The sequence below is a fragment of the Schistocerca nitens genome, chromosome 7 (genome assembly GCF_023898315.1).
Source record: "Schistocerca nitens isolate TAMUIC-IGC-003100 chromosome 7, iqSchNite1.1, whole genome shotgun sequence".
In the NCBI taxonomy this organism is placed as follows: Eukaryota; Metazoa; Arthropoda; class Insecta; order Orthoptera; family Acrididae; genus Schistocerca; species Schistocerca nitens.
Genome location: NC_064620.1, coordinates 320609036 through 320629915, shown reverse-complemented (window position 1 = coordinate 320629915; position 20880 = coordinate 320609036). Strand labels below are relative to the sequence as shown.

Here is a 20880-nt window from a genome sequence, read left to right as displayed (position 1 = left end):
ATGTTTCAGTTGCCGATAAGTGACGTATCTAAAATTTACTCACCAATACATTACTTTCCATATAAGTTACATGCCCTGCTGGAGCAGGAAAAAGAAGGGAACCTGCGGAGCACAAAAAATACGAATATGTTCCTGTTTATTTAAAAGACACTGACTGAAAAGTGGGATAACAGCTGTCTCATTCTACCTTCCTCAACGCCTTTAAAAATTTTCCCAAAAATTTTGGCACGAAAACATATTCGCGCTTTTTTATTCTGAGAGAGGAGAAGACAGTGGCCGTGGCAAAGAGACGGTAAAGTGGTAAATACTGGAAGATAGTTGACTGTGGTTGTCTTATAGAAAGTGCAAAGGATACAATGGCAGTGTGAGAGAAACAGAGAGACACAGTGGCAGTGGCACATAGTTGACAGTGACAGAACAGTGGTAGGAAGAGAGTGAAAGGGACAGTGCCTCGGGGAGGGGTAGGGGGAGGGGGGAGGGAGGCGAGGATGGAGGAATAAAGAGAAAGAGAAAGTGGATGTGGGTGAGTGTCAGTGGTAATGAGAGACAGAGTACACGACAACGACAGCGAGGAAGAGAGATAAAGTAATAGTGAGAAGAGAGAGCAGCAGTAGGAGGAACGAATGAGATATTAGCGGTAAGAGGGAGCACGAGGTAGGCAGTGGCAGTGAGAGGGGACAGTAGCAGTAGGACAGAACGAAGGGACTTGGGCAGTGAGACAGGAGGCACTGATAGTTAGAGAGAAACAGAAAGATAATGACAGTGAGTTGGGCCGAGTGAGTGAGAGAATGGACAAGTGGGAGTGGATGGGTATGAACGACTAATAGCGGTGGATTAGTTGGTATGAGCGAGTTACAATTAGGGAAACTTATGGGAATGAAAGGTGAGTTGAATGTTAAAAAGAGGGTGAATATGTTGGCCTGTCGAAATTTGAGAAAATATTTAAAGGTACTGCAGGAGGTAGAATGAGGCAACTGGAACGTCACTTCTCTCACTTAGCGACTTTTAATTAAACAGGTACATATTCATGTTTTTTTATGCCTCCAGAGAAACGTTTTTCGCTGTTATCTGTACGTACGGACCTATTAATAAATTAGCTTCCCTTGAGGCATTTTTCCGTCTGTATATGAAGGCTAATTTGAGGAACTACTGTAGGTATTTTCATACGATGTTCACTAATAAACAATTGCTCCACGAGGAAGGTTTGCATAACGTACGTCATCTATTACCTCTGCGCCAGACAAGTCGTCCAGCTGTAAATACTTAGTGCTGCACAAGCAAAGATTCTGTGATTAGTGCTGTTTATATTATTGTTACGTGTTAACACACGGAACTTTTGTTATTACATGATAATGTCGTTACTTATCACTTCCATCTGAATAACAATAAAATTTTTACCTGCAATTACGTTTCTAGTCTTTTCTTTCTTCATAGGTACTCTACTAAGCGACGGCTCAAGTTACCGATCTGTCGTAATGGCCAAAGCGCATTATGACAGACTTTATCGCCTCGAGATATCCATAGATTTCAGTAAAATTTTATGCAGTGAAATATGAAATGGATTATGAGCATTTAATTTTGAAATATATGAAGACATGTCCAACAAAAAACGGCGTAGAAAAATGGAAAGCCCGATGCAGAGACAGCAAGTGCGAAATATTTCATTCCTCCTCGTAGAGACGGACGGATTCCACACCTTTTCCGCGAGTATTAAATGCGCCTATGTTTCGATCCTATTCACAAAAAATTAAGGACAAAGCGGATATCTTCCAAACGAAGCGCTTGGAAAAGACAGAAGAAGTGAAGAGCGTAAACTCAAAAACAACAACAGCATGCAATTTTTAAATTGGTTTCGTTGTACTGACAAGGGGAGGCCGCCAATTGTGAAATTCAGATTCGACTCATACTGCGCATAATAAAAGCTCATGGCCAGAGGTGTAATGTGGCAAAGCACCAAGATGCACTTCTCAGCCGTTGTCGAGAAAATCGACAGTTAAAAGAAACCGTTGCGGTGAAATACTCTCTACGATTAAGAATTTTCCACAGCGTCGTGGCGCAGCGGTAAGCGCTCGGGTTTGTATTCCGAAGGTCGCCGTATCGAATCTCGCACCATGCAACTTTTTTTTTAATATTTGTTTTAATGAATTGCTTATGCATGTTGGTGAAGGTGGATGGCTCTCCAATTGTACCGCCTCCTATATATAATGACCGGCAATCAGTTACAACAATTATGCATATAATAAGTTGTTGAAAGTTGTTTGTCGTGGAAAACTGGCGACTTCGAAAATCATTATGTTTTCCGCAAACAAAGTTGTATTTCACAAATGTTATTAATTGTCTTCATAATGTTAACCACGTATAGTTAACGGGAGACTTGGAAACGATATTCCGAAACGAATACGTATAGTGTAAGTCAAACGTTCGAATTAGAATAGAGACCCCACGAACACAAATTCGCTGTGGCAGGTATGAAATATAAACTCCGTTACTCGCTCGTTACACTTGAAGGACAGATGTTGAATGGGCCGAAACGAGCCGCCGCGTAACAGCGTAGTTGCCTGCTAACTTCGAAAGAGGGTAGATGCGGTCCCTAGCGCAACTTATAAAATCGTCGAAAATCAGTGCGGACGGGAGAGCTTTGGTACACCCTGTTAAAAAAACGGAAAAATGGAGGCGGTACAATTGGAGAGCCATCCACCTTCACCAACATGCATAAGCAATTCATTAATAGCTTATATATATATATATATATATATATATATATATATATATATATATATATATATATTTGAATTACAAAAAACTAATAATAAAAAAAATTGCATGGCGCCAGATTCGATCCGGCTACCTTCAGATTACGAACCCGAGCGCTTACCGCTGCGCCACGACGCTGTAGAAAATTATTAATCGTAGAGAGTATTTCACCGCATCGGTTTCTTTTAACTGTCGATTTTCTCGACAACGGCTGAGAAGTGCATCTTGGTGCTTTGCCACATTACACCTCTTGCCATGAGCTTTTATTATGCGCAGTATGAATCGAATCTGAATTTCACAATTGGCGGCCTCCCCTTGTGAGTCTTATTATGAAGTAATTACTGGAGGGCGCTACATTCCTCCTGAACCTCGCAACAGTGGATGATGTACAATTTTAGAATTATACAACAGCTCAAAGTCGAACAATGGTACTTCAAGAAAAACAATAAATTATGTAATTTAATAATTGAGTCTGCAACATTCAGTGTTTAAATTATGTATGTAACACGAAACTGTTACATAAAATAATATGTTTTAAGTCCAAAAGATAACGTAAAATGTTCTAAGAATCACAATACTACAACAGACAATTCAAAATTTTAAATTCGTCTTTGTTTCAAAAATCATATCATCTTTTGATGTTTGCATCAAAACTCACAGTCTCCATATTTATGCCAGAAAATGCTAATGACCACACTATAAATTTTTACTTGTACCTCTGTTAAATTTACAGTTTTGAAAAAATGCTTCATTATTTCTAAACAGAAGTAACTACACAATAAGCTAGTGAGTTAGTTATATGTTCCAAAGATACTTTGAACGATTTTTCTATCGAATTGACGTGCAACGAGACAGGGTATAGGACGTGTTTATATGATTAGTTTCGGTGGTGGTTACATACTGGCCGTTCGCAGAATCTTAAATGACACAATTGTTTAAATTTAACACTAAATTTTATATTTTTTTCCTGCTCATGGAGCTACACTTAAAATTAGGGACGTTTTCTGTAGGATACCATTTTTTAAATAACAATTCGTCCATGGAAATCAACGACTTTTCCAGAAAGAAAGATTTTAGATTACATTGAAAGCTTCATTTACTACTGGTCACTCAAATGATCAAAAAATTTTGCTGACGCATATGGAACTGTTTATATGGGCCACTGGAAGCTTTAGAGTAATAAAGATCAATTTTGCTCCTAATGTTGTAGCTATGGTCATAGCTAATCCTTACTTCTTTTCTGCAGTATGTATATACCCTGTCATTATCCCCCACTGCGATGCAGAAGTTTGAAATTTGGTTAAATCGAACCTACAACCTTGTTCTACAATTGTGCAACAACGTGGCACCCTGCGATGTCACCCTCGGCCAAGATGTCGACTCATGGGAGAGAAAGGTCAGGTCTCAGAAGTTCATGTGAAGTGTAAGGTGAGGTCACGTTTGCATCAGATTTCACTACAAATGGTTCAAATGGCTCTGAGCACTATGGGACTTGACATCTGAGGTCATCAGTCCCCTAGAACTTAGAACTACTTAAACCTAACTAACCTAAGAACATCACACACATCCATGCCCGAGGCAGGATTCGAACCTGCGACCGTAGCAGTCGCGCGGTTCCGGACTGAAGCGCCTAGAACCGCATGGCCACCGCGGCCGGCATTTCACTACAATTCTGCCCAGCGCCACGGTGGACGTGTAACACGATGAGAAGGTCGTGATAGCCCCCCTTACCCACATTTCACCCCTTCTTTTGACGTCTACACGATGGAGATCAGTGTCGTGACACCCAGCGTTAAACTCACGCGGTTTTCCTACAGGCACCTAAAATCGCAATACAGTTCAAAAATTGATGCTGTCATACAAATGGTGTTATCCTGCCGAGAAAAAATTTCACAGCATCGATCTAAACTAGTAGTAGGCATACTCAAACTCTACCCTTCACCTACAAGCTGCTGGGATAAAGGTGAGAGTCGAAGTACTATATTTATTTTTTGGCAGGAATTGTGTTCAACTGACGAGATGTTGGTGTTGGACAGAAAGGAGTTTAATAAGCGTATTACCTGTAAGTATACAGCTGAGGACTATATCTTTCGCTATTTGACGTCAAAAGTTCACTACAGAGACCTCCCCCTGCATTGCTTCACAATCACCTTGCAGCTCAGGTAAACGAAATTCAGGAAAGCCAAAACATGCTACCACAACTGATGGAAAATACTTCACTGTCCTAACTAAACATCGAAATTGTAGGGAAAAAACAGCATTCCTTATCAATGGGTCATAATGCAACACATGTACTGGGGGCTGGGGAAAATCGTTGTCCCAAAAGACTGCACTAGGTGAGAGGGGTGGTCGATATTGTGGCATCAATCCACTACCCTACAAAACACCCTAGGAAATGGCTTAAGCCTGATAAACGCATTGATTCTTCTCCTTAATACTTAAGGAGTAACATTGTTTGTTAGAACCAACCGTTATCTATATTCGACAGCATGTGTACGTACACAGTTCTGGATTGGGATACATATGTTTCCCCTGCTGTAATATAGTGCCCATGTGTAATACTTATATCGCCTATGTTGAAGTATGTTTTACAAAAACCAGTGTAGTTTACAGGGGGAAGGGGGAGGGTTAAAAATGAATGCAGACAGAGCATAATTTTTAAGCTTTTCTCCGTATTGAGTGTTGAGGACCTCCAAACCACCACAATTCCCCACATTTCATGGTAGTTTTTCTCTAATTTCATATATTCTCAGTCAGTTTATATAATTTTGCAAGTTTTTCGCGATTTTACATATTTCGTCGTATTTCCCTCGATTTTACGTTTTCCCATTATTTGTTGTAATTATACCAGGTTTTTCGCGATTTTTACTGATTTATATCGTTTTTTCATCTTTCTTCGATAGTTTTCCGTATGTATATGTTCATATTGCTGGCATACCCATGTGTTGTTCGATTTTATACAGGGATATTTGCATGTCCTATACACCAATCTACTGAAAAATTCTCCTCTACATGCATGTATTTTGGATAGATAGTGAAAAGTATAGTAACAATCGCCTCGTACCTAGATGAGACTCAGGGAGTGGTGCAGATGATACCTCGTAGACTGGAAACAAATCCGTGTACTGCTAAGACGCATCAGAGAGCTTGTCTGCAGACTCATGTAGCGATGCCCTTGATGGAAACTCAAAGCCCGGCACAGTTCTACATGGTCACTTGATCTCCACTCTACCATGTAGCGATCTGCAACAGGGAGCTGACATGTGTACAGAATTGATTTCTGCTGCTGCTCTGATATTTTTTCCCACAAGTATATGCTCTTATTGCTTACCAGATAAGTTTCGCTACTTTTGTTTATACTCATACCTTCCAACTCCGATACGTTCCCACAACCCTGGCAGCATGTCTACAAAATGTACATCTCAGGTACTTTTTTATCCTTAGCTGAAAGTATGTCCACTGCACTTAGCATCCTGGAACATGAGAGTTTCCCTTCTCTGTACCTACAAAGTGCGCTTCCCCGGCAGTATAATTTACAAACAGTTAGCAAGTTATGCATTCGAACCGCAACAATCCACCGCTGACAGCACTACACACATGTATATAGACTTTGAATGCATATTGCCAATTGCGAAATATCGAATTTAACCACTTGTATGTTATTTTCGACAGTGCTACAGCCAAGCAAATAGGGAAGAACTCTTAGCAAAACGATTCTATAGGGGATGTAAGTACATTTAAATTATCCTGCTAAAGAGCATAACTTCTTTGATGCATGTTATGTTACCGATACTTTGTAACAATATTCTCTAGATTCTCCAGTAATAACAACAAACTAAACATGCTGCTGCGCCTATAAAACCTTCTTTTATACGCTTAAAGGTCTGTGATGATGGCACATGATCATTCCAGTTCCGCTATTTCGTGTGCTAGATGTCTGTTGGAAGGAAGGAGACAGTCCTTCTTAAGCATGTCATGTATGAGAGAGGACAGCACGTTAGTCGGGCGGAATGGTATAGTACTGTACTCGAATGCACCCAGTCACACACAACCAAATATTCTATAGATGCATTACATTTGCTCTGTTTTCTGAATGTCTATGTCTATTTCTGTGTTGCAGGTGGATCGCATGACTCAGGGCAGACCTGACTTAGTGTCAGAATGTTGATGGTCAACACTGGAATAGTAATCATGTACATGACTGCAAAATGAGGAATCAATGCTCTTCGAAACAGAACAGTGAGACATCTGCTACCCCCATCATTGTAGAAGATGAGATTAACTGCATGGGTCATAACCTTCGGGTAGCTGTTTGAAAATGCTCTACAATGCCACAAACGCTTCCAGTTTCCATATGTTGCAATGTCTTCCACGTTTTTGGCAATGTGTAACATCACCTCTGTGTTTTTTTTTCTACCATCCTGTTCGTTGTGGAAGCAGCATAGTTACCACCATGCAATGTTCACCTTTCTGTGAGACCAATAGATCGAAATGTTTTAATGTCAGTTTAGCACCTGACACAGACCTCTAGGTTATGGTAGAAAAACAAAATGTATGGCGATGTACAAAGTTGTAGTCATACAATGTCTGGACGTGTTACAGCTGAAGAAAATGTATTAACCTGCTTATGGACGAACAACACGGGAACCTTCTCTTGCGATTGACAGTCTGTGGGTTATGGTCTTCCTCCAGTACAGCCAACAGAACTTTTCACAGGTCTGTGCAAGCAAATACGGTCTCTGGCCACCTGCTCCAATGGAGCAATACATGTATATGTAATATTCTCGATGTCAACCCACAGACAGTATTTATTTTGCGATATATCACAAGAGAAATATGCAGTAAAATCTTATAGGAGGTTTATTACAAAGAGTTGTATGACTAGTTAAAGTTTGGATGCAGACAGGTTGTAGTTGTTACCTACTTTGGATGTTACAAAATAACGACGAGGAGTGCTTTCGAACATACTATATGACTGTATGGACGATTAATTGTATTGGTATTTCATACATCTGCAGTGAATGTAGTGCCCTCATGTATGACAATTTGCAATCTGAACATGTGGAATGCTCTCAAACTACATCGATTTTGCTCATAAAACTAACAGAAACCGACTGTATCTATTATCGTCGAATCACGACTGTTTTTATTATTATCGCCACGATTGTGTGTTTAAGAATATACTACTGGCCATTAAAACTGATACAACACGAAGATGACGTGCTACAGACGCGAAATTTAACCGAAAGGAAGAAGATGCTGTGATATGCAAATGATTAGCTTTTCAGAGCATTCACAGAAGGTTGACGCCGGTGGCGACACCGTCAACGAGCTGACATGAGGAAAGTTTCCAACCGATTTCTCATACACAAACAGCAGTTGACCGGCGTTGCCTGGTGAAACGTTGTTGTGATGCCTCGTGTAAGGAGGAGAAATGCGTACCATCACGTTTCCGACTTTGATAAAGGTCGGATTGTAGCCTACCGCGATTGCGGTTTATCGTATCGCGACATTGCTGCTCCCGTTGGTCGAGATCCAATGACTGTTAGCAGCATATGGAATCGGTGGGTTCAGGAGGGTAATGCGGAACGCCGTGCTGGATCCCAACTGCCTCGTATCACTAGCAGTCGAGATGACAGGCATCTTATGCGAATGGCTGTAACGGATCGTGCAGCCGCGTCTCGATCCTTGAGTCAACAGATGGGGACGTTTGCAAGACAACAACCATCTGCACGAGCAGTTCTACGACGTTTGCAGCAGCATGGACTATCAGCTCGGAGACTATGGCTGCGGTTACCCTTGACGCTGCATCACAGACAGGAGCGCCTGCGATGGTGTGCTCAACGACGAACCTGGGTACACGAATGGCAAAACGTCATTTTTTCGGATGAATCCAGGTTCTGTTTACAGCATCATGATGGTCTCATCCGTGTTTGGCGACGTCGCGGTGAACGCACTTTGGAAGCGTGTATTCGTCATCGCCGTACTGGCGTATCACCCGGCGTGATGGTGGGGGTGCCATTGGTTACACGTCTCGGTCACCTCTTGTTCGCATTGACGGCACTTTGAACAGTGGACGTTACATTTCAGATGTGTTACGACCCGTTGCTCTACCCTTCATTCGATTCTGTGAAACCCTACATTTCAGCAGGATAATGCACGACCGCATGTTGCAGGTCCTGTACGGGCCTTTCTGGATACAGAAAACGTTCGACTGCTGCCCTGGCCAGCACATTCTCCAGATCTCTCACCAATTGAAAACGTCCGGTCAGTGATGGCCTAGCAACTGGCTCATCACAATACGCCAGTCACTACTCTTGATGAACTGTGATATCGTGTTGAAGCTGCATGTACACGCCATCCAAGCTCTGTTTGACTCAATGCCCAGGCGTATCAAGGCCGTTATTACGGCCAGAGGTGGTTGTTCTGGGTACTGATTGCTCAGAGTCGATGGACCCAAATTGCGTGAAAATGTAATCACATGTCAGTTCTAGTATAATATATTCGTCCAATGAATACCCGTTTATCATCTGCATTTCTTCTTGGTGTAGCAATATTAGTGGCCAGTAGTGTATGTGTTACCACAAGTCCTGTCTTATTTCATTCTCTGACAATTTGTTTCGTAAACGCTAGTGAGATATAGCATTACACTGGTAAAATAGGACCCGCCATAGTGTACAAAACATGAAAGTCCTCTTGAATTACAGCTTGTTGTTGCTGAACGTAAAATGATTGTGTTTCTTCTGGCATGTAAGCAAATGGTGTGAAAGGCTGTATTCTGTAATGTCATTTCACATGTCTGAAATGTTTGTAATACACATTTGCATGACAGTGTATTTACAGACACTGATTTGCATGTGAGGAACGCTCTCAAGCCATGCAATTTGTCTATGTAGCTGAAAGAAATTGCTTAACATAGGTGTTTTTTCTTCAGGGTTTAAATTCTCGCATTTTCTTTACTCTGATGATTGTTTCGAAATAACGAGGACATTCTTCAGAAATCGGTAGCTTTCGCACCTAAATAACGGTATTTTCTCTTAGATTTTACGCTCAGTGGACATCTATAGGAGAGGTGAGATCATCACATCTGTCAGATGTGTAGCCCAACTCTGCAATTTGGTCATCAGTAATCGGCGGCAGTGCTGTAGTTTATTTTTCGTTTTCATTGGATGTTACAAAATAACAAGAGGCGGGGAAGAGTGAGATGCGAATTGTATCCTGCAGTCGAACGTAAAAACCATACTGATTTTGCTCAAAAACTAGAAGAAAATAGACTGTGTCTATTTTCGTGGAACCAAAATATTTATCATAGTCGCAATTGAGTTTCCTTCTTTTTAAATACATGCTCTCTTATAGGAGATGCGTTGATGTTAAATAAAGTTCTCCATTGCAGAATGGCATGCATTTGTGGGTGGGGTTGCTGGAGGCATGGGGGCAGCATGGGTGGCGGCGTGGTGTGGCTACATTTTAGACAAACACAGTGCACTCAAGGTGGCCATCATTTATCTCGCTTTATTCAGGGGGCGTTGTGACTGGTTGTGTGTAGCAACATTGTTACTACAGGGCGGCCGCCTGGTCTATACAGCCACATGAGCGCCGGGGTCGCATTGGACCAATGATTTTGCCTCCAGACATGGCGGGATGCTGTGGTCAACATAAATGGCACACAGACGCTGTAGCAGCTGGCCATTTGAAAAAGCCTGTATCCCTACCTACAGTGGGAAAAGGGAGGGAGACGGAGGGATGAGGGGATATAAGAGTGGTTCAAATGGTTCAAATGGCTCTGAGCACTATGTGACTTAACATCTGAGGTCATCAGTCCCCTAGAACTTAGAACTACTTAAACCTAACTAACCTAAGGACATCACACACATCCATGCCCGAGGCAGGATTCGAACCTGCGACCGTAGCGGTCGCGCGGATCCAGAGTGAAGCCACTAGAACCGCTCGGCCACGCCGACCTGCCCTGTAACAGTGGCTCTAAGTTGATTAGTTCGTGACTGGACATTGAGAAGAATGTTACGTTCAACTGCTGCCCCTCTCTTCTGGTGCAATCTTTTGGGGCAATGATTTTCCTCAGTGTTGCATTATGATACAATGATAATGAGTGCTGATTTTTTTTTCACAATTTCGATGTGTAATTAGAACTGTAAAGCATTTTTCATCAGTTATGGTAACGTGTTTTGGCTTTCCTGAATTTCAGTTACCTGATATACGGGATGATTGTCAAGCAGTGCAGAGGGATATCTCTGTAGCGAACTCTGACGTCAAAAAGCGATAAACACAGTCCTCAGCTGTATGCTTACAGGTAATACACTTATTAAAATCCTTTCTGTACAAAAACAGTGTCTGATCAGTTGAACACAATTCCTGCCAAAAAATAAAGATAGTACCTCCCACCCCCGCATTTTTTTCCGGCAGCTTGTAGGTGAAGGGTAGAGTTTGAGTATGTCTGCCACTAGCTTCGAGTGATATTGTGAAATTTTTTCCCAGCATGGTAACAGCAGTTGCTTGGAAGAATCAATTTTTGAGTCATATTGCCATTTTAGGCGTTCCTTGTATTGCGCTATGCATATAGTTGTGGAATTAGTACCAATGTTTATGATTAATTACATAATTAAGCTCATCTTTACTTCACTTCCCCAACCAAAATAAATAAAGTGCACTAACCTAACCTCCCTCTCTTGCATATGGACAATTTTACATGTGTTTGGGGGTACACTTGGGCTTTCTGTGCAGAAGGATCTGGGTTCAAGTCCTGGAAGGGGCATCTGCCATTTTTAATTTCCCACCAGTTCCCGAGTGGGATGAGGGGTGGGACATTAGCACTGCCTTGGGACAATGAATTCCAGCCAAAAATCGAAATTCCCGCCAAAAATCGAAATTCCCGCCAAAATCCGAAATACCTTATAGAAGTCGAAATTTAAGCAAAAATTCGAAATTCCTGGAAATAGTGTAGGTGGGGGACAGGGAGGGGTTGGGAGGAGAGGGGGTGGGGCCCACATGCCGTTTGAGGAAAACACATGACGTCATCTGGTAGTGGTGGGGTGGGCTGTGGGGTAATTAATTGATCTAATTAATGCATTTCCATATCAATTTGATATCAAATATGCACTCGAAACTCCCTTATCCCACTTACACTGAGGTCACAAAAATCGTGAGACAGCGGTAAGTACATATAATACAGATGAGAGTAGTATCATGTGCGCAAGGTATAAAAGGGCAGTGCATTTGTACTTAGATGATTCATGTGAAAAGGTCTCCAGCGTGATTACGGTCGCACGACGGAATTAGAAGAGTTTGAACGCGGAAAGGTAGTTGCAGCAAGACCCATGGGACATTCCATTTGGGAAATCGTTAGTAAATTCAATATTCTGAGAACCACAGTGTCAAGAGTGTGCCATGAAACCAAATTTCAGGCGTTACCTCTTACTGCGGACAATGCAGTGGACAACGGCCTTCGTTTAACGACCGAGAGCGGCGGCGTTTGCCTAGAGTTGTCAGTGCTAGCGAACAGGTAACAACGCATGCATGAATCGCAAAAATCAATGTGGGATATACGATGTACGTATCCATTAGGAGAGTTCAGCAAAATTTAGCGTTAATGGGCTATGGCAGCAGACGAGCGATGTGAGTGCCTTTGCTAACAGTGCGAGATCACCTGCAGCACCTCTCCTGTGCTCGTGGCCATACCAGTTGGACCGTAGACAGTTGTAAAATTATGGCTTCGTCAGATGAGTTCCGATTTTAGTTGGTATGAGCTGATGGTAGGGTTCGAATGCACCGCAGACTCCACGATGCCATGGACCCAAGCTACCAACAAGGCACTGTGGAAGCTGGTGGTGGCTACACAAAGGCGTCAGCTGTGTCCTCCGCTCTAACTGAACCGATCATCGACTCGAAATGTTTATGGTCGGCTACTTGGAAACCATTTTAAGCCATTGATTGGCTTCATCTACATCTACATCAACATCCATACTCCGCAAGCCATCTGACGGTGTGTGGCGGAGGGTACCTTGAGTATCTCTATCGGTTCTCCCTTCTATTCCAGTCTCGTATTGTTCGTGGAAAGAAAGATTGTCCGAATGCCTCTGTGTCGGCTCTAATCTCTCTGATTTTATCCTCACGGTCTCTTCGCGAGATATACGTAGGGGGGAGCAATATACTGCTTGACTCCTCGGTGAAGGTATGTTCTCGAAACTTCAACAAAAGCCCGTACCGAGCTACTGAGCGTCTCTCTTGCAGAGTCTTCCACGGGAGTTTATCATCTCCGTGACGCTTTCGCGATTACTAAATGCTCCTGTAACGAAGCGCGCTGCTCTCCGTTGGATCTTCTCTATCTCTTCTATCAACCCTATCTGGTACGGATCCCACACTGCTGAGCAGTATTCAAGCAGTGGGCGAACAAGCGTACTGTAACCTACTTCCTTTGTTTTCGGACTGCATTTCCTTAGGATTCTTCCAATGTATCTCAGTCTGGCATCTGCTTTACCGACGATTAATTTTATGTGGTCATTCCATTTTAAATCGCTCCTAATGCCTACTCCCAGATAATTTATGGAATTAACTGCTTCCATTTGCGGAACTGCTATAATGTACCTAATGTTAAAGTATCTTTCTCTCTGTGTATTCGCAGCACATTACACTTGTCTACATTGAGATTCAATTGCCATTCCCTGCACCATGCGTCAATTCGCTGCAGATCCTCCTGCATTTCAGTACAATTTTCCATTGTTACAACCTCTCGATATACCACAGCATCATCCGCAAAAAGCCACAGTGAACTTCCGATATCATCCACAAGGTCACTTATGTATATTGTGAATAGCAACGGTCCTACGACACTCCCCTGCGGCACACCTGAAATCACTCTTACTTCGGAAGACTTCTCTCCATTGAGAATGACATGCTGCGTTCTGTTATCTAGGAACTCTTCAATCCAATCACACAATTGGTCTGATAGTCCATATGCTCTTACTTTGTTCATTTAACGACTGTGGGTAACTATATCCAATGCCTTTCGGAAGTCAAGAAACACGGAAACTACCTGGAAACCCGTGTCAATGCCCCTCTGAGTCTCGTGGACGAATAGCGCGAGCTGGGTTTCACAGGATCCTCTTTTTCGAAACTCATGCTAATTCCTACAGAGTAGATTTCTAGTCTCCAGAAAAGTCATTATACTCGAACACAATACGTTTTCCATCGTGTTTCCAAACAATGATATAATTTTTATGGATAGCAATGTGCCTTGTTACCAGGCCTCAGTTTTTCACGGTTGGTTTGAAGAACATTCTGGACAGTTCGAGTGAATGATTTGACCACCCAGATCGCTCGACATGAATCCCATCGAATATTTATGGGACATAATCGAGAGGTCAGTTCGTGCACAAAATTCTGCACCGGCAACACTGTCACAAATATGAACAGCTACAGGGGCAGCATGGCTCAGAATTTCTGTAGGGGATTTTAGACGACTTGTAGAGCCCATGCGACGGAGAGCTGCAGCACAACGCCATGCAAAAGAAGGTCTGACACTATATTAGGAGGGATTCCATGACTTCTGTCACCTCAGTGTAGAGGAGCAGCGTAACGCCATTCAGTTGTCTACTTACCTGTCTGCAGGTGCCTAGGAACAGTTCAAGAGATGTCTTTGTAAAGATATACAGGGTTGCGCACGAAATGTGTTACTAATTGTTTCTTTCACAGTTTACGACACACATTAGATATCCCGCTGGGATCTCTACAGCAGTACCAGCAGAGCTTGGAAAAACAAACGAGTTATGAAATGACGTGTAATCCACGATACTGTCACCAGGAGACTAGTAAGTATCAATGGCTGACAATGGAAGACTGACGACACAGCAACGATCGGCAATTGTGTTACTTTTTCATGAAACGAAAAGCCTTGTTGTGACTTAGAGGCGTTTGCGACGACAGTTTAACACACGATTGGCCCCTTGCAAGAAGACCAGCCACAGGTTGTACGATAAATTTGATAAATTTGTACAGAAAGGAACAGTATTGGAAGCGAAGCGATCTCGGCCTAAGCCTGTTTGTTCGCAGGAGAATATTGAAGCGGTACGAGTTGCTCTACAGAGAAGTCCCGGGAAATCGTGTGGAAAGGCAGCAGTGCAACTGGGAATATCCAGACGCTCCGTTCAACGCATTCTTAAAAGTGACCTCCATATGTACCCATACAAGATGACCTGTGCACAGAAGCTCACTGAAGAACACAAGCAGCAGAGACTACTGTTTGCTCAGTGGGCGGAGGATAGGGACGAAACTCTCAACAACGTTTGGTTTTCAGACGAGGCGCATTTTCATTTAGACGGTGTGGTTAACAAACAAAATGAACGCTTTTGGGCCTCTGAAAAACCACAAGTGCTTCATGAACGACAACATTATGCTCCGAGGATTACAGCGTGGGCTGCAATTTCCATTCTTGGGCTTATTGGACCCTTTTTCTTTGAAGAGACTGTGAACAGCGAGCGTTATTTGAGCATGCTTCGCAATAGTTTCATTCCACAGCTTCTTGCTACTGCCTTGTCCTTCAACACGCAGTGGTTCATGCAAGATGGAGCAAGGCCACATACTGCAAACACTGTGTTGGAGTTTTTACACGAGCATTTCGACATGCGGATCATTTCACTCAGGTTTCCATGTCGCTTCAATGACGGACAAAATTGGCCCCCCAATAGTCCAGACCCCAATCCACGTGACTTTTTTCTTTGGGGATACCTAAAGGAAAAAATTTTCCCGAAACGTCCACGTGATTTAATGGAGCTCAGAAGATCTATTCTTCAAGCTTGCAGTGAAATTACGGAAGACATGTGCCGTAGGGTAATCACTAACTTCAGTGTTCGTTTGAAGGACGTTAGGAAACGAAATGGTGGACATATTGAGCATGTGCTGAGTTAGAACAAATCTCCATGGACGGCTCTTCATTGTAGTATATGTTCCTTTCAGAGTGTATTGACAATAAAGTTTATATTCATAAACAAAATGGTAACACATTTCGTGCGCCACTCTGTATTTGTAAAGTACTCTACAAAGATGCTCAGTGACACCAAGGGTGTCTGCAAAATGTGTGGTCTTAGAGGGACCTATTGTGGTCTTAAGAAGGACATATTGCCATTTTATTCATGCTTGAGGCAATGTCGCACCCGCTGGTAGGTGCGAATTAAGAGGCCTGAAAAAATTCATAAACACCCTTTACTGCTTCGGATCACGCTCATATTTTGTCGAATAATTTTGAACGGTCCCTAGTGGCTCCACTCTATGCACCAGAGCAAAAATTGAGGTCTTGCTACACTCCAAAGAGCTCAGATCTCGTTCAGTGGGGTTGCAGCCCCATTATCTCGTTAGAGGAGGGGAGAATCGTCCAGGGAGTGTCGCCAGTGTCAAAGGTTGTCAAGATCGTCAATGTGATGCACCTTCCCCCGCATATAGACTTGTAAACGAATTAACCGCACGACCGCTACGGTCGCAGGTTCGAATCCTGGCTCGGGCATGGCTGTGTGTGATGTCCTTAGGTTAGTTAGGTTTAAGTTGTTCTAGGGGACTGATGACCTCAGATTTTAAGTCCCATAGTGCTCAGAGCCGTTTGAACAATTTTTAAACGAATTCCCCAAGGGAAGCTGTTGTTTCAGTGATTCCCTTTATGCCTCCACTGGGGCCTTCTTGGACCGATTTCTAGCAGTGATGTGTCTGTAATGCTTTCTTCAACCACTAACAAGGAAACTGTGTGATTTCAGAGCTGGGCGTCGCGCGGTTTTCTACCTCAGTCGTAGAGGCGTCAAGGGTACGGGGTGAATTGTGTTTAAGGGGTGGAGGGGGTGGGTGGCGGACGGCTTCCCTTACTGATATAAGTCCACGGTGGCGGTGGGCAGAATTATGGTGAATTTTGGTCCCAATTTGACCTCATTAGCTCACCATATACGCCACATGAACATCTGAGATGTGGACTTTATCTCGCATGTCTCGACACCTTGTTGTCTGAAGCGTCGCCGAATGCGAGGGTGACATCGCAGTGCGTCACGCTTTATAAGCACAAAGTGAAGATTTAGTTGAAATGCCTAACTCCTTAAAGAAGTACTTAACGTGTTGACTGTGGGAGAATACATACTATTCTTCCTGCTCTATTTTGTGCAATCAAAAGTATCTTTCTAACTGATAACTTACCCCAGAAAATAATTCCATAACACTTTATTGAATGGAAATACGCAAAAAATGTTAGGATCTTGACTCGTTTGTTTTCAAGACTAGTAATTACAAGATGAGCAAAAGTAGCTGAACTTAATTTTTTGAGCAGCTCAGTAACAAATTTCTTTCAGCTCAAGTTTTCATGAAAATGTACACCCAAAAATCTGGGGAATTCTATCCTGTTTACTGTCTCCTATTCATGTGCTTCAGACACCTATTGCTATGACTCTTTTGTACAGAGCTGAATATAGCGTGTATCGTTAAAATTAAAGGAGAATCCATTTTCAGAGAACAACTTTATAATTCTTTCAAAAAGGCGTTTAACCATTCTTTCTGTTTCTTTCTCCCTAATGGAGTTCACAATAACATTAGCATCATCTGCAAAAATATAGTGTGATTCAAATAACCACGATGTGTGATATACGTTATCCTGTTCTTCCAAAAATTTACAAAACTAGAGAATGTGAGTCCTGGATCTACACCCCTCATATATGATCTGATGGTGGCTTGGTAATAAGTCTAAACCATTAATGATACCATCTGAGAAATCTAAGTCCGAAACGTACAGATTTAGGGGATAAAGTGCAGATATTGTGATCATTGGTACCTCTTGTCACACATACTTGGTAGAACTAACCAACCTGAAAACATACTAATGCTAATATCTATAATTATTAGTCTGCAAATGAAGTAAATACTGATGTAATGCTGTTCAGTACACCGTCCTCAGTCATCACTAAAAACGTATGCACTTATACCCCTAACAACTTGTATAATAGAAAGGTTTTTACGCTGGTCAACATCTTTGCCTGAGGCAGTACGCCTAGTCTCTATAATCACTTACTACAAGAATACTGTCACAAGCTCTGTTCAGACGGCTATTGGAAACGAGAGCTGTTGACACCATCGTACCTGTGATAACAATCCTGACCGCTCCGTACGCCCTGGCTGCACAAATGGTGGCCAGGCCGATGGGTCCTGCCCCGACAATTAAGACTCTGGTGCCACAGGACAGATTAGCTCTCCGGCAAGCGTGTACGGCCACAGATAGCGGTTCCAGCAGCGCTCCATCCTCCAGGGTCAGATTGTCTGGCAACCTGCAAACACGTGACTTTATTGGACAAACACGTTACGTCTGTAGAGTCATATCGGTATTTACACTTGGTGACCAACAGAATAATCGGAGTTTCAGGAACATACAGCAACTAGGTGAGCAGGACGTGACTTGGTTCCGATGTTGCTGGCCAACGTGGTTTAAGTACCAACCACCCGACTACTCTAGCTCGCTGTCTTGACCGTTGCCCAAAACATCTACATACATACTCCGAAATCCAGCATATGGTGCATGGCAAAGGGTATCTGTGCCACTATTAATCATTTCCCTTCCTGTTCCAATCACTAATAGAGCGAGGGAAAAATGGCTGACTATATGCCATCCTATAAGCCCTAATTTCTCTTACCTTACTTTGGCGGTCCTTACACGGAATGTACGCTGGTGGCAGTAAAATAATTCTGCGGGCGGCTTCAAATGCCGATTCTCTAAATTTACTCAATAGTTTTCTTTGAAAAGGACGACTTCCTTCCCTCCAGGGAATCTCGTTTGAGTTCCCTAAGTAACCCCATAATCTCTACATGTTGTTCGAACCTACGGGTAACGAATCTAGGAGTCCGCTTCTGAAATGCTGCGATGTCTTCCTTCAGTCCGACATGGCGGGGTTCCCAACACTCGAGAAGTACTTAAAAATGGCTCACAGTACTGTTCTAAACGCGGTCTCCTTTATAGATGAACGACACTTTCCAAAATTTTCCCAACTGACCAAAATCGACCATTCACCTTCCCTACTACCGTCTTTACGCACTCATTCAATTTCATATCGCTTTGCAGCGTTGCGCCTCGACATTTAATCGACGGGACTGTGTGAAGCAGCTCACCAGTAAGCGATCGTTACGGGATTGTTTTATCTACTCATCCGCATTAACTTACATTTTTCTACATTTAGAACAAGTTGCCATTTATTTTGTCTAAGTCATCTTGTATCCTCCTACAGTCACTCAACGGCGACACCCTCCCGTACACCACAGCATCACCAGCAAACAGCTGCAGATTGCTGCTCACCCTGTCCGTCAGATCACTTATGTATATAGAGAGTAAGATCATTCATTTCACACTTCTCTGGGGCACACTTGACCATACCCTTGTCTCTGATGAACACTTGCTGTCAAGAACAGCGTACTGGGTTCGTTCACTTAAGAAGTCTACGAGCAACTGTCATATCTGGGAACGTATCTCGTATTATCGTACCTTGGTTAGCAGTCTAAATGAGGCACTGTATCAAACGCTTTCCGGAAATCTAGGAATATGGAATCTGTCTGTCGTCCTTCATTAATAATTTGTAGAATATCATGTGATGGAAGGGGGAAGCTGAGTTTCGGATGAGCGATGTTTTTATATCCGATCTGATTTGTGGACAGAAGCTTTTTACCTCAAAGTAATTTGTTACACCGGAGTCCAAAATTAAAACAACAAACGTAAATTTTGCAAGATTGCATTTATTTTGCCATGAAACAGTATAAAGAGCCGATAGTAAAGTAGAAACCATGTAAAGAATGCAGAACATAAGTAGCTGCTATGTGCATAATGATAGAAAAACATTTTCTCCCTTTTTTCCAACTTATCAGATTTGCACACACATTCCGACAACTGGTTAATGTGCTCAAAACGGGCTGTGACCACCTCTGGCAGCAATACAGGCCGGACAACGACGGGGCATGCTGAGAATGATTTCATCAATCTCATGTTGAGGCAATAAAGCCCATTCTTCCTGCATATCTCCTTGCAAGTATTGGAGAGTAGTTGGTGGATGCTGACGTGATGCAACCTGTGTTCCTAGTGCATTCCAGACACGTTCTATGGGATTCAAATCCGGAGAGCGAGCAGGCCACGCCATGCGTGCCACATTTTCCGTTTCCGATTAAACATCAACCACACGTTCTCTATGAGGCCGAGCACTGTCATCCATCAATACGAACTCTGGGTCTACACTATTTCGCAACAACCGCACATGACGTTCCAAGATCTCTTCGTGATACCTCCCAGCAGTTAAACCTTGCCGATTTCCCCATACAATTTCATGAAGAGTTGTCGAGCGTTCCGCACAACCCTTGCAAACATTATTAGCGATCCTCCTCGATATCGGCCTTGTGTCAACAATGCTTGTGTTCCGTAAGCGTGTTCCACGTTCCTTCCCGATGCGAATGCTTGGAGAATCACTCTCCAGAGTAAGTCGGGAGTCATATGTGAAAAGAACAATGACCCATTGTTCCGGCGTCCAGGTGGTATGTTGACGACTCCACTCTAGATGTTCCCTTCTGTGAAGACGCATCAAAGGTGCACTTACAGCAGTTCTCCGGCAATAAAGGAAACTATGCCGTAGCCTTCCTTACAGGCAAATAACACTCCTCTCTTTCTGATATCACACATGGTCGACCCTGTCCTGGTCTTCGGGATACAGTTTCGGTCTCTGTAAACTGTCGCCACATTCCATAAACGACAAAACGATGCACATTAAATCATCGGGCCACATCAGTTTGCGACTGTCCTGCTTCCATTCTTCTTATGGCCCTCCACCGCAGATATTCTGGTAGGCATGTTCTTTGTGCCATACCGTCCTGTCTGTGACAGTCTACACAGCGATCGCGGATGTGGGACTGCCACCACACACTAATCCGTTTGATAGGTGCCCTGTCGTCAACGTTGGCGTGGTTGTCCGTTGACCGAAATGCTACCTTCCGTGCAGAACAAGATTGTGCGGACATCTGTTAACAGTTTGTATGATTATCCCCTGGATTAGACACAAGACGGGGAAACAACAATTTGTTGCTTTAATTTTGGACTCCAGTGTATATTCGAAGTGAGAACGTGTT

At 42.9% G+C, this 20880-nt stretch overlaps 1 protein-coding gene across 1 annotated transcript in view; it reads right to left on the bottom strand.

Moving 5' to 3' along the window:
• The window catches only part of LOC126195599 (sorbitol dehydrogenase-like), a 64935-nt gene that overhangs the window by 15051 nt on the left and 29004 nt on the right, over positions 1-20880 (bottom strand). The window contains exon 5 of the mRNA XM_049934225.1: positions 17869-18053. Within this exon, the coding sequence (XP_049790182.1) occupies positions 17869-18053 (185 nt within the window). The remainder of the gene's footprint in view (positions 1-17868; positions 18054-20880) is intronic.